At 52.2% G+C, this 14,941-nt stretch overlaps 1 protein-coding gene across 2 annotated transcripts in view; it reads right to left on the reverse strand.

Annotated features, from left to right (window-relative positions):
• Window positions 1–14,941, reverse strand: part of SHB (SH2 domain containing adaptor protein B) — a 135,139-nt gene that overhangs the window by 25,415 nt on the left and 94,783 nt on the right. For both annotated transcript variants that reach the window (XM_034664154.1, XM_034664155.1), the window contains exon 4: window positions 5,234–5,405. In XM_034664154.1, the coding sequence (XP_034520045.1) occupies window positions 5,234–5,405 (172 nt within the window). The remainder of the gene's footprint in view (window positions 1–5,233; window positions 5,406–14,941) is intronic.

A 14,941-nucleotide genomic window follows, 5' to 3' on the forward strand; every position in this document is an offset into this window, starting at 1 on the left:
ATCTGAGTGACACGGAGGCCATCAGAGGGTGCTGACAGGAGGGACACGTGCTGCCTCTCTGGCATCTGCAGGACAAGTGGGTGGTGCTCATCACTCAGGAAAGCAGGCAGTTGGGGGGGGGGTGGCCACACCAGTGCTCCTGTCAAGCAAATCTGGCATCAACTGGGCATGTGCAAAGCCCAGCATCACTGTTCCCAGATACCACGCGGTGAGCAGCAGAATCAGAAGGGAGGGGGTGCAGTGGCAGATGACCTGACTAAGGCCCCTGGCTGCAGGACAAAAGAGGAACACTGATTTTCGAGACTGGGAGAGTTGAAGGTAGAATTTCAGAGGAAGAGAAAAGATCACAAGACACTGGTCCGAAAGCATTTCTGTTTACATTACAGTGTCTAAGGGGCAGGGGAGTGGGATGGTGGCGAGACGGGGCCAGGAAGAGAACCATAGGAGCTGGATGGCCACGGAGGCACAGACCGCCCTGCCACTTGCCAACAGCACAGTCAGGGGCAAGCAGCAGAACCTGGCTGCACCTCGGTTCTCTATCAAGTTAGGGGCACTCCACCCCCATTTTAGGGTGGGAGGATTATTTTTTATTTTTTAAATTAAAAAAAAAGATTTTATTTATTTACCTGACACACAGAGAGAGAAAGCACAATCAGGGGGAGCAGAAGACGGAGAAGCAGGCTCCCTGCTGAGCAGGGAGCCCGATGCGGGGCTTGATCCCAGGATGCTAAGATCATGACCTGAGCCGAAGGCAGTCGCTTAATCGTGAGCCACCCAGGCACCCCTTTCCTTTTATTTTTAATTTTTTAAAAATATTTTATTTATGGTGTGAGGATTAAATGGGATGATGCATAGCAGGGCTTATGCAGAGCCTGGGATGGGTGGGTTTCAACAAATGGCAGCTCCGAGCACCAACGGAAAGAGAGTGAATTTGCAGATGGCCGTGGGTAACTCCCCCAACTATCATTATTCAGGCTGGTGCCCACCCGTAGGCTGCATTCCAAATTCCCAGGTGTACGTAGGGATGCTGCTGCCTCCTGGTCCCAGCCCAGCAGTGTCCTGCAGACAGGAACTCCTGAGAGTTCCGTTACAGACATTCTGCGTGGGGAGAAATAGGCCATTGCCTTACACTGCACGCTTTCTGCCATGTACAAGGCAGCGTTCTGAATAGTCAACAGCAGTGGCGATGACATAATTATAACCTCAGACCCCAACCTGCCTCAGGAAAGCAAGGACTGGAGAGTAGATATGAGTGTTCCTGCCCACTGAGCGTGTGAGTGAGTCACTGACCGCCCAGGAAGTGATCGCTCACAGCAGGTCAGCCCTGGGGATGGACATTTGGAGGGGAGACTCACCAAGGGAAAAGGGTAGTGTAGACCTGCTTTCCTTTCTAAACACACACAGAAATGAAGAGGAATATGGAGTTGGGGATTGCATGGGCTCCCATAGTGACAGCACTTCCAGAGACGTGAGGGCTGAAGTCACATGTTAGAAGGTATCCACAACTGGAGTTTGGAGAAATAGCTAGACAAGGATGGAATGGACTTTAGAACTAACAGTTAACAGATCTGGCAAGGTTGTTTTCCAGGAAATTTCACCTGTATAACACACCCCCAGTGAGCTGACAAACATGTTGTTTTATTAGGAAAACAAGTTCCAGCCATTTGAAGCAGAGCCGTCCTCAGGGAAAGGCCTAGAAGAGGTCTCCAGGGAAGTACGGCCCGCCCTCCGCCCCTCTGCCCCTCCCATAGGAGCTGAGCTGGTGGCAGATGGGCCTCCAGAGACTCGGGATCCTGGTTGAAGATAATGTCTGGTGGGTAAACAGGATAAGCTTCTGGTTCTTTCCCTACTCTCCCAGCTATTGCACACAGAGAGAAAAGTCAGGGACCTGGGTTGAGATTCAAAGGAGACCCAGACTAGTTTGGGAGAAAAGGGCCAGAGGACATGATTGGGGGGCTGGGGCCAATGGTATGAGGTTAGCCACCAGGAGACAGGGTGGGCCTGGGTGGTCCTGTGGGGGACTGAGGGCCAACTGCTGTGCCCGAGCAGGCTCTGCCTAGACTGAAAACAGAGTCTAAGCAGGAAGCTGTCTGGGGATGTGCTGGAGTTTGCAGAGCTGGCCCGTCAGGCCAGAATCGTGGGGATTACACTGCATCCAGCCTATGCAGTACCCATTAGCTCATCCAATATTTACTCACCACTTACTACATCCTTGATCTCATGGGGCTGATGCAGGGAAGAGGGAGAGTCAATAAATAGATTCAGGACACAATTTCAGAAAGTAGCAAGGGCTACGTAGGAATCCTGAGTTTGTGATAGGCAGTGACCGGACCAGAGAAAGTGCCTACGTTAGAATGAACAGACCAGGGAGGCCCCCAAGCAGATGACATTTGACCTGAGAATCTGCATCATGAGAAGGAGCCAATTAAGTAAAGAGCCAAAGAAAACACGTTCTCTGCAGAGGAACCAGCGCGTGGAAAGGTCCTGAAGTAGAATGTGCTGGGGGTGTTCACAGAGCAGAAAGGCAGCAAGAATGGTCCAGCTCTGTGAGCACGGGGAGTACTACGGGATGTGGGTGGAATGGAAGGCACAGCCCAATTCCCCGAGGCCTGTGAGCAAGGGAAGAGGTCCGACTTCATTCTAAGCATAGCAGAGGGCAATGACTTTTTAAAAGAGATGTTACTTGTTCCGGATGGTTTTACAAAAGGCCAACCAGGTTCTCCTGAAAAGGGGCCAGAGGGGAAGTGAAGTGGGAGATGAGGTAGGGGACTTCTGAGGTGGTCCAGACGGGAGGTGGCTGTGAGACAAGAGGAACAGATGGATTCAGCCTATATTCTGGGTGGGAAACTAGCAGAAGTTGCTAGTTTAGATCCATTAGATGCTAGTGTAAGGCAAAAAAAGGAATCAAGAGGACTCCAGATTGGTGGCTTGAGCAAGTAGGTACGTGTGATGCCATTTATGGAGGTGGGGAAGGTGGGGGAGGAGCCAGTGTCCGGAGATCAGGAGCCCAGTTTTAAACACACTAAATGTGAGACGCCAAGTACAGATGACAAGACAGCAGCTGGACGTAGGAGTTGGGAGTTCTAGGAGCGGTGTGGGCAGGGGATGAGCACTGGTGACTCACCACCAGGACCCTGAGGAGACTACCCTGGGAGAGCATGTAGCTGGAACCCGAGCCCCAGTCCAACCTTCAGGTAAAGCTGAGGTGAGGAGCCAGGAGGGGAGACAGAAGAGGTGACCAGGGAGGCAGGAGAAAAACCAGGAGCAGAGTGTCTCCAAAGGAGGGAGCTGTCTACTGTGCTCAGTGAGAGAGAATGGGAATTGGTGGCAGAAGGGAGACAGATAGTGTTGACAGCTCTTTGGGCACTTCATCCATTTCCTGGAGAGGCGATTTCTGAGCACCTACTATGTACCATTCTAAAGCACCGAGGATGCAGTGGTGACCCAGAAAGTTTCTGTCCTCACAGACGTTATGTTCCAACGGGGGCAGGGGCTAGAAGGGGACATTGTGTGGAAATGGTCAGGATGCACGCTGACTCCAGCCAACTCTGGATCACATTTTGTTTGTTGATTAAGAAGGACACAGTGATCAGAACTAAGCAAAACCTACCACCGATCTGGGTAGCTGTGACAGACAGTTAGCAAAGATGCCTGCTGGGAGTGCTCCCCCATGTGTTGAGCAGGGCGTCACAGAGGAGGCTGCGCCCTTCTCGCCAGATGATACCACATGCTGAAAAGGGGGCACACGGCACATGACGTCACTCGGAAAACCCTGCATCCTACTCGCTGAGTGAGCATTTCCTCTAAGGGATACACTGCTGTCTACGCTGAGGCCAGAGCCCCCCCCACTGGAGATTAATACAGTGCATGACACACATAGGACAGCCTCACGAGGGATCGGCTTGCTGTCAGCCTATCTCCTGTCTTTATGGTGTGCCTACTCTGCGCAGGCCCGTGTGAAGGGTGGGGGAGAAGAGTGTGTATGAGGTGGGGGAGGAAGCGGAGAGTGTGGGGTCGAGTCACAGGGCTGGAGTTCCAATCCCACCCCTGCACCATGAGCTGTGACATTCTAGCCAAGGCTCTGTGTCTCTTGGAGTCCCGACTTCTTATCTGTGTGATGGGGATGATAACCCCATTTATTGCATATCTGCTTGTTAAGAGGATGATACACCAGAAGGTATCAGCACAAGATTCAGGACCTGCTTCCTCCAGTATCTGGAGATGCTGGCCGTGGGTCCAGGTATATGGAATGGTGAGAAACTGAAAAAGCAGTCTGGGGGCAATTCACTGAGTGAGTGGCAGGCTAGGCCGATGAGACTTTATCCTGGAGGTGATGGGGAGCCACTGAAGGTTTCAGAGCTGAGCAGGGATCTGAACACAGTGAGAAGGGAGGTGATCACCATGGTCAAGGGAAGGGGTGGTAAAGCACCTGACTGACAGTGCTGGGGAGGGGCAGGGAGGGAAGGGGGCAGCAGGGATGGGACTGGGCCACTGACTGGAGGTGGAAAATCTCAGGGGAAAGGGACTGAGAAAACTCAAACCAAGAGCATCAAAGCCAGGGGGTGTCTACGTGGCTCAGTCGGTTAAGTGGCTGCCTTCAGCTCAGGTCATGATCTCAAGGTCCTGGGATCGAGCCCCATGTCGGGCTCCCTGCTCAGTGAGGGGGTCTGCTTCTCCTTCTGCCTCGCCCCCTGTTCATGCTCTCTCTCCCTCTCTCTCAAATAAATAAACAAAATCCTTAAAAAAAAAAAAAAAAAGAATGTCAAAGCCTTGGGGTGCCTGGGTGGCATGGTTGATTAAGTGACCGACTCTTGGTTTTGGCTCAGGGCATGATTTCAGGGTCATGAGACAGATCCTCGTGTTGGTCTCCATGCTTAGTGTAGAGTCTGCTTCAGACTCTCTCTCCCTTTCCCTCTGTCCCTCCCTTTCTCTCAAATAAATAAATCTTAAAAAAAAAAAAAAAAAAAAAGAGCTTCAAAGCCTTGCTCAACAAATACCAAGCAGATGTCAGGCAAAACTATCCCTGTGGCTAACAAATTAATCTAATTTATAACAGTCAAAAGTAAGGGTGGCAATACAGCATGGAAGGAGAAAGCCCAGGGTTAGGAATCAGGAGACTATTCTAATTCTGTCAACCACTGACTGACTTGATGGTGGCCTTGGCCTTCTCCCAGCCTTAACAGTGACTGTATAGATTGGAGCTGAGGCTGGGCCTTGCTCTGTTAGAACTTACATTTGCTTTTCCAGTGGGACAGCAGGATCCACTCTTTCTCCCAAGATCCCACAGAACTCAGGGCTCCCATGCTTGATGGGCTTGAAGCCCCCTCCAGGAGCTCGAAGCTGGCGCCGCCGGTCCCGGGAAGGCGAGGGGGATGATTGCCGTTTCTCGTTGCCGTTAAACTGGGCTGTGGGGGAGAGAGAAAGTGCATGGTCACCAGAGCTCAGTCCGAGGGATTACTGGGTGGTGCAGAGTGGGGTTAACAGTCGATTGTTCCCCTTGGGGCTTTATGATTCACAGGGGGAAGAGCTCCAGGCAATTAATGAACATGGCTACAAAGGCTTGAGTTTCCTACAGCAGGTGCTGTCAGAGCCAGGTGGTGCATTCAAGTGCTGGTTGAGTCTCCCTCCGTAGGCCGCTGAGCTCAGCCTTATCCCCAAAGGATGCCTCCTGCAATCTCTAGCAAGGAGGGGCACGGCACTCCCACAGGGGCTCAGGCCCCTGGACAGTTCTCAGGGAGGCAGCTGTTCCCCATTTTCTGCCTCCAAGTGGCTCCTCTCCTCCCACAGGGCCTACCGGACATACCTGCCTCCTTTCTCCTGGGATGACCCTACGGAGTTCCAATCAAGGGCCACGCTGCACGCGCCCCCCCCATCTGCTCACCCCCTGCCTGGGCCTCCCACGCGGCGAGCCCTGTCCCGGACCAGCACCAGGTGAGGCTGGAGCAGTGCTGCCCCTGTGCCCGTGAGAGCATCGTTCACCTTCACGGGCTTGGGGAGGATACCTCTCGAGGGCGAGATATCCCACAAAGATATCCCACAAAGAGCAGAAGATACTGAGCTAAACCTGGAATTGCCAGGAGCATTCTTAGAGACCAGGTGGTACATACTGCACGTTATCTCTCGGGGCTTCGGTTTCCTCCTCTATGAGGGGTGATGACTGTATCCACTTCATGGGGTTGTTGCGAGGATTCAGTCAGGGGATGTCACCAAGATCTTGGCACAGTGCCTGGGATGTAGTCATTGCTCAACTGATGTTATTATAAATATTTACTTTTACTGCCTCTGCTCAAGGTGGACATGGTACTAGGTACTTCACATAGGCTTCCGAACCAACCCGTGCAGCATGGCCCTTGACCCAAGCTTGCCAGTACCTCACTGTGTGCCTTGGCTAAGCTACTCCACCCCTCTGAGGCTCCACTGCCTACCTCACCCTGTAACCGCGAAGATCAGATGAGAGAACACATCCTAAGGGCCGGCACACAGAGTGTGGAGTCAATGGGCCAGGCCCTACGGAACGAGGCTCCCAAAGCCAGGTCCAGCTGCAGGCCCACAGACACACAGTGGCAGGAATCTCCTCTCCAAAGAGCAAGCACAGATGTGGCAAGCTGTCCTCTACCCTGGCCAGACACATGGTCATCAACCTCACATTCACGGAAGGTGGCGGAAAACTCCAGTCCCGACTGTGGTGGTGCGCTGTCCCCAGGGACTCTGGAATGTGGGTGGACTTGTTCTATGTCTCAGCCACTGAGCAAGATCATCCATCAGGACCGCAAAGCATTTCCATCCCTCCAAGACACTCTTTCCCATTAACCACTACGGAAAGCAATGGGAAGGGAAGTTCCTGCCAATGGAAGGCTCTAGACATGCTGGACCCATGCATGTGTGCTCACTCTCAGGACGGTAGCAGAAACCGGCAGCCTGTCCACACACCTGCCCCACTGCTCAACACTCCCTCACATGTGCCAGGCAAGCTCAGGGCTGCAGAAACAACACTGAGCAAAACAAATCCCTGCTGTGAAGCTCAGAGCCCGAGTGGGGACTAACACAGTGAATGACATGGCAGTCCGGCTGCATACCAGCTGCCGTAACTGTGCACAACACCTGCGGGAAGGCCATTCCAGGCAGAGGGAAGAGCAAGTTCAAGGGCCCTGAGGTGGGAACATGCCTCGGGTGATAGAAACAACACAGCCCAGGGGGAATGGAGGGTCATAGGAGGAAACAGTGCCAGATCATTGGGCGCTGTATCTTGCAAAGGACTTTGATTTTATTCTGAGAGAAATGGGAAGCCATGCTGATGTTTTGATGGGGAGGGTTTTGAGCCGGTGCTTTCTGAACAGGACTGCTGCGCTGAAAAGAGATGGGAGGATGGGGGTAGATGGGAATTCTGGCACTTTCTGCTCAACCTCGCCGTAAACCTACAAATGCACTTTAAAAAGTTTATTCATTCAAAGAGAGAGAGAGAGAGGCACAAGGAGAGCAGTGAGGATGGAAGTGCACGGTGGGCTGGCAGGCCTTGTCGGTGCTTTCACAGTGCAGTATGGGGGAAAGACGACCGAGAGGCTACAGGCCTATGGAGCACTGGAGGCACGGGGCTGGCATTCTCCAGGAGGCAAAGATTCACAGAAAACTGTAATTAAAATTTGTGAGGAAGCAGGATAGAGGCCAAACTCCAACCTAGAGACATCCCCAGCCTATGAGGCCAGGACTGGCAGTGTGGAGCAGGGACAGCAAGGACTCGCTGGGGGCTCTGCCTTCCTCTCGGGCTATAGTTCTTTCCTGTGTCCCAATCACAGGGACAGACAGCAATGACAAGGCCCTTCTAAGGTACAGGGCCTGCGATTGGGTGTCTGAGAGAGCCCTCTTCCATCTGGTCAATAACCTGGGCTTGCACAGTGGTGGTGAAAGGGTGAAGCTCAGAGCTGGGGCCCTGGCACACATGTCACACGTCACCGTGTGCCCCTGGCCTGGCTTCCCAGCATCCCAGCTCTCCCACCAGGGCTCCTCCTGCTGAACCACACCAGCCCTCACGGCAACTAGTCAAATGGCATATATGATCTTGGGTAGTAGGGTTAGGAAGAGGTGAGCCATCTGCCTTGCAGAGTCCTAGATGGGTGACCTTGGGCAGGGTTGAGCACTGGGATCAGGGAGACAGGTAAGGGCCTGGTCACACAGCCCTTCTCTAGAGAGCTGGGTCTTGATCCGAGGGATGGGTCAATCAGGGAATGCCATTCTCAGATGGGGTTTTAGAGAGGTCTCTGACTACTGATGGAGATGGGATGTGGAGGGCAACCAGGGAGGCAAGGAGACCAGTTAGGGAAGATAACGGGCTGAATCCCTTCGAGATGGGAGGGACGTAGGAGGTAATTCCAACAGGACTTCACTACTCACAGCCTGAGCCAGGGGAGACCCCTGTGAGATGCTCCATCGAGAGGAGATACAGGATGAGGCAGGAGACGGGGGCCAGGGACCATGGGACCAGCGTGTACTTTTCCCCGGTCCCTCTCTCTGCTAACTTTCTGTCAGGAACGGAGGGGAGGCCACTGAGCAGACCCCTGGCCCCTGGGGGCTACGAGTCCTGAGGTGAGCAGTGAAATGGCATGATGTGGGAAGGGGCCGGGGAGAGATGAGGTTCTAGGTTTGGTTTTGCCACAGGCTAAGGAGAGGGAGAGACCAAATGAATTGTAAGACATGTTCACCTTTGACTAAAATTAGAATTTGGAGGTTTCTGCCATTATAAAACCCTGCCACATACCTCCTGGCACAGAAGGGGAGGACAGGCATGGAGCATGGAACACCAACTACAGAAGGAACCCAAGTTCTTTAGCACAGCCCATGACCTGGCTGCTTGTCTAGCCTTAGGTCTCACTACAGCCACTTCGAGGCCATGTCTTCTGCCTGAATTACCACAACCCACTCCTTCTACCAGTCTCTTCACCTGACTCCACTTGCCCTTCAGGGGCCACCTCTTCCAGGAAGCCTTCCCTGACTTCACCCCCTCCCCAGACTCACCTTGCTTTCAGTCTATGGCATCCTAATGGCCAGTTTCCTGGTCTGGTGCCCCGTGAGCCCCTCAAGAGCAGGGGCTGTACCACATGTGCCTTTGTGCCCCAAGCCTAGCACATGCCTATAACCTATCAGGTACCCAATGGATGACTGAGTGAAGAAAACTAATGAGCTGTTGTTTCACTTTATTGGAAAAAAATATCGGTTTTCATACCAGATAAACTCGATAAAACCTAATAACATCCCAGTCAACACTGTAATTCCCCACTGAATTAATTTATACATTCGCCTGCAAGCTTAATAATATAGCCATATATTTTAGAGGGAACAGGTGGTGCTGAATGACAGGCTTAATTAGGCAAATCATTTCACCTAAAATAAAACACACAAACTCCAAGTGCTGTGATTCAGCAGCAAAAGGAAAAAAAAAAAAGAACAAAAGCTCCAAACACAATTGCTTTCATTCCTTCTAATTAAGTTTCTCTTTAATCTGCAATTTAAAATGGCAATTCTTTTAATAAAGTGATTTTCTTCAAAAGATAAAGACAAACCCTCAAAAGAATATCTGCATTTAGAGAAAAAATATGCCACCCCTGTGAGGCATTAGAACGATAGAACCTAATTAATTGCACCTATAGGCAATTCCAAATGCAATCGGAGTTGTGCAGGAGGGAGGGGAGGCTCAGGGGGGGCAGGACCAGGCCCTGGGAGGCAGTGAGAGACACTGTCCACTGATGTACCACCAGCCTCTGTCTCCACGGCAGGTGAGGAGGCCCCTTCTCGATGCCCCAATGTCATTTCAAAAATTCCGGTCTAACAACAGGCCTCAACCTTTAAAGACCCAGCTCAGGTGCCCCCACTACTGCCCTTTCAGGAGGCCTTTTCTCCATCCACATTAGCCTCCAACTCTGGTGGTCCCCTTCCTATCTGTATGATAGATTTTATACCAATCGGTTCTGAGGTTTAGTCACTGCCAATAATGGATGACAGCATCCCAGGTACCCACGTTGGCTCTGACTCTCACAATAGCCCCGGCACCCTGTGGGTGATGGGTGAGGGATGGGGACTCAGCAGTGAGAAAGAACTGGCCTCAAAGGGTCTCAAAGCTAAGGGGTGGGATGGAGGCGGGGGAGGACAAGGCTCTAGCCCAGGCCGGTGGGTCACGAGGGGCAGCTCCCCCTTTGCCCCTTCAGGTCCTTCTTCCCTGTGGTCAGGTAGGGGCTGTGCCTCCCTCATTCAGTCTTTGGTGTGCTTTCCACCTCTAGGCCTGGAATGACCACCCTTCTGCTCCATCCATATGACATCTAGAAGCTTCTAAGACCTGACAAAAAGCCACCTCTCCACAAAGCTTCCCTTATACTGCCTGCTGAGAGCCCCTGCCTCCTCGGAAGCACCTGGCACTTCGCTTGCAGCTCCATGGGCACTGCCTCCCACTCTTCCCCAGTCAGCCTGGGTGTTGTGTGGGGGCAGCGCCTGGGATTGATTTTCTTTCTCGGCCCCTCTCCCATCTCTAGTTTGCCCCTAAACCTAAGGCAGTGCTTGTTATGGAGACGGGTGTTTAGTAAATGTTTGCTTAGATGAAATAAACGTGTTCCTTCGGGGTCCAGCTCCTTCTTGTTTATCATTCAGGGCTGGCCAGCAAAAACAAGTTCCAAAAGGCCAATGGGCCTCTAAAGCACAGCTTTGCTGGGCTCACAAACGTTCGCTGACTCCCAGTGCCCCTGGACGCAGGGCAAACTCCTCACTCTAGTGTTCCAAGATCCTCAGTAACTTGCCACCAACCCAACCTTCTGAATGCATCTTCCCCTACAAAACCCCTCTGGGGTCTACACCCAGACCTAGGCTCCAGTCACAAAGAATGGCCAGTCCCCAAATCCACCATTTGCCCCTAGGGCTCTGCTTGTTTTGCTTGCCCTCTGGAATCCCCTTCACTATCTCTGGGTGCCTGCCCTTTGCCTGCCCTCTGGAATCCTTCACTATCTCTGGGTGCACAAATCTTTGCTATTCTTTAAAGTTCAGTTCCAATGCTACCCCATAGGGGAGTTTTTGCCTTAGACCCCCAGGTAGAATTCCCTTCTCTTCTGTGCCCTGCATCCCCTGGTCTATCCCATTGTCTGATCCCACCCCAGTCTCTAGTAGTGTGGTAGGTAGGTACTTTTCAGAACTGGATGGAGACGGGGCCTCGGACCTCAAGCCTCCACGGAACCTCTCCACATGGCCAACACGCAGCCGACTTTAACAAACGGCCCCTGGGCTACAATAAGGCCAGGAAATGGAGGAACCACGGCAGCACGGCCTCATGGAAAGGGTGTGGACTCTGTACTTAGAAAGACCCATATTTGAGTCCTGCCTCTGCCATTACTGTGAGACTTTGGGCAAGTTTCTAAACCTCTTTGAACTTTAGCTATCTCTTCTGTAAAACAGGGTTGTCTATATTTACACCATATAGGATTATGGAGGTAGTTAGTAATAGACGACATACCAAAGTCCAGGCAGGCCCCTGTAAGTGTGACTCCCTCCCCATGGTCACACCCAGGCTCTGAACACTCCTCTCTCATGTACCAAGGAGGATAAAGTGCCTTGCATTAGAAACCACCTTCTTTTTCCCTAGCCTCTGCTGGAATTCCTGACTGAGCTGGAAGGTCCAAGAGCCATGACATAACTCTTCGTTCAGAGCTGACTCCCCAGTGCCGAGAACAGTGCCTGATGTATAGATGTCCAGAAGCTACTGAGTAAATCTCCCCCTGGGTCCGCAGGACCATAAAATCTCTATGCATCAATCAAGAAAGGAAACTTGGGAGCTGGACTATCTCCTCAAATTATTTTAAAACATCCTGAAGATGCTTAACCTTTACTGAGTGCTTCCTGTGCACAATGAGGCCTACATAAGACCTGATGGGACGTTCTCCTCTGACCCCCCACAGCGAGCCTAGGAGACATCAGGGCAGTTTGTCCAGGTTTTTACAGACAAGGCCTGGTGCAGGCAAGTAACCTGCCCAAGGGGATAGGAGCAGGCTCCACATCAGGCAGCCAGCCTCAGCCCCTACTCGCTCCCCTTCTGCTTTGGGATTTAAGCCCTGGAAGTCCTCGTCTCACCTGGGGATAGCAGGTACCCTAGGAGTACCTTTCCCTGGGGAGGGGCAGGGAGAGAAGCCAGTGGCCTGGCAAACATCCTCCAGTCCTCCCAGCTGGCCATGTGTATGGACGGTGGCCCCAGAGGACAGGGACCATTCAAAGCCAGCTGGAAGGGAGCAAAGGGGGCCCAGGGGCCTTGGGCCCCAGGTGAGACCTGTGATGTGTTCCAAGCTCAGTGGCTGCGGCTTTCTGGCTGGTCTGGAGTCTCTGACCCACCAGTTATCCACATGGGACAGGGTCCTTTAAGCAGAGGCAACAAGGATTAGACAACTGAAAACAGGACGCTTGCAAGGAGCTCTCAGCCCACTGAAGAGGCTTCTTTAGACCTTCTGTGCCTTCTATGGGTGCGGTAGAAATGAGTATGGGGTGCCTTTGCAAATCACATGGGGCTCACAGGAGGGGCCTGCCCTATACTCTGAGAACACAAGGGAACAGAGAATGGAATGAAGGTGCCCAAGGCACCCCTTCCACACAGTCCTTGGCACTGATCCCTCCATTCTGCCGACAGCCAGGCCTCGGCTCTGTGGGTCTGTGTGTGCGTGAGGGGAAGGGAGTGGGGAGGGCAGGGGTGGAGGGGAACACAAGGGACTGCTGTCCTGGAAGTTGTGAGCCCTCAAGAGGGGGCAAGGAGGGAGACAGCACAGCGGTCTGGGAAGCTGGGGTGGACCATGTGATCCCCGGAGTCTCTGAAAACACCACAGACTTTCACCACAATGTGCAAACACCTGCAACTGAAACCGTTCCCATGACAACGGCTTTGCTGCGTCAACTTTCTAAACATACATTCTGAGTTACCTCATCTGCTCCTCACAGCAAGATTAGTATTAGAATTCCCATTTTACAGATGGAGAAACAAGCCCAGAGGGGTGAGGCCCCTCTCCCTTCCAGCTCAAGAGCAGGTCTCACTCTCGGCAACCCCCACCCCCCAATCCTGTGCGTGCGAGCTGCACCTCCAGGTAATGTAAGACAACAGGTGGCTCAGCAAATGTTTGGTCTGTGTTCCAGGACCGCCAACAAGAGGCCTCTGTGTTCACTTCCCAGACACATGCCAGCCCCAGGGCACCACGCTGCCACATCTTGTGGGCAGCGCCTGAGAACAGAGATCTTCATTGTGAAAGGAGGCACTGGTGACTCCCTGAGAAGCAGGGCTTTGGACAGGCTGTGAGGCAGGCGCCGAGATGCTGCTTGGGTTCCAGGAACACCATCCGGATTCCAGGAACACCGTCCGTGCATGCACACCCAAGCCTGGGCTGGGGAAGGAGGCCCTGGAACAAGGGTGTGGGGAGGTTTTGTGTGTCTCGTCCCTTTATTCTGCACCTGTCATAGGAAACAGGCATTACTGTCTGGTGCAAAGACGCCATCCCAAGGGCTGCTGCTTGGCTATGGGAAACAGAAGGATAAATCCTGATGAAAATGGTGAAATGATCCAAATGCAGAGACCTTTACAGCTGCTGAAGCAAGCCGTCTTTACTGTCATAACTCATTTTACAGATGAGAATCAGAGGGCTGGAAATGGGACTGATTTGCCCCAAGTCGACAGCTAGATCTGAACTTGAACTTCAACGAACTTGAACTTCAACCCAAGTCTTCTGCACCCCAGACGGCTTTAATAAATTCAGCACGAATCCTGTCTATAGCGTAATACGTTCTCAAAAAACAGTAGTTCACAATGACGGTGGTACCAAAAGCCAGTGTCCACTGAGCACTCACTGTGTCCCTACTCTTGGCACCAATTGCCACCTCATTTTAAGATAAGGAAACATAGGCAATTTGCCCCAGGTCACTCTGTTAGCAAATGGCAGACAGAGCTTTAAATCTGGACCCCGGGGGCTCTGGCATCTGAGTTCATGGGCACTCTGCAAGTTCTGGGCCGAGCTCACCTGTCAGATGGAGAATGCCTGCTCATGTCTGATGCAACGTGCTTCCTGATAGACACCCACAGACAATCACTTAGAATCCTACAGCTAGAATCCTACAGCTAGACTTTTCCTCCATCCACAAGCCTCAGAGGACCTGCACGGTGGGCATCTGTGGAAATGCATCTCCCTATCCAGGAGCCCCAAGGCCCCAGCCAAGCTGTGTATAGGTTTCTGTTGTCGTCCCTCTGCAGATGGCAGTGAGAGGAAGGAAGAGCGACAGGAGGAGACAAGCCAGGTGGATGGCTCTCAGGGAGCTGCGTGCCACCCATTTGCACACCACTCTCTCCACCCACAACCTGGCACTTGGACGCCTGGGCCAATCCTCAGGCGGGGATGCACTCCCAGCTTCTTCCTAGGAATTCAGACCAGAGGTGGCAACTGTGGCAGTTAATGGCCGTGCAGAAATGCCACTCCAGCTGCAGGTCCCTCAGGCTCGTTTGGAGAGAAGACAGGTGTATGGCATGAAAGAATGATATGAAAATAAACTATCTCTGTGTGAGCAGGCTGCATCATTACCTAGGTATTCTAGTGTCCTGAAGAAATCATGGGGTTGGTTTTCCTGAGACAGGATTTACTCAATAATTTAACACATATCTGCAGGTTCATTACGTGCCGGGCACGGATCTAGGTAGGGGCCTGGGTGTGAACGAGGCAGGCAGAGTCTCTGACCTCACAGAGCTTAAACAATCTCTATCCACCTGAAGATTTCTGCCCTGCCAAACAGAACAGCAAAGATTCTATCAAATCTTTGTGTTTTTTTTCCACATAGGAGACAAAGGCACTAGAAGGAACATTTCTATCTATCAATATAATTAGTAGACAAACCAAAGCTATTAAACACTAGTGTTTTCCTTTCTCTTCTCTTCCCTTTTTTTTTTTTTTTT

This window comes from Ailuropoda melanoleuca, chromosome 7 (assembly GCF_002007445.2).
Source record: "Ailuropoda melanoleuca isolate Jingjing chromosome 7, ASM200744v2, whole genome shotgun sequence".
Taxonomy (NCBI): domain Eukaryota; kingdom Metazoa; phylum Chordata; class Mammalia; order Carnivora; family Ursidae; genus Ailuropoda; species Ailuropoda melanoleuca.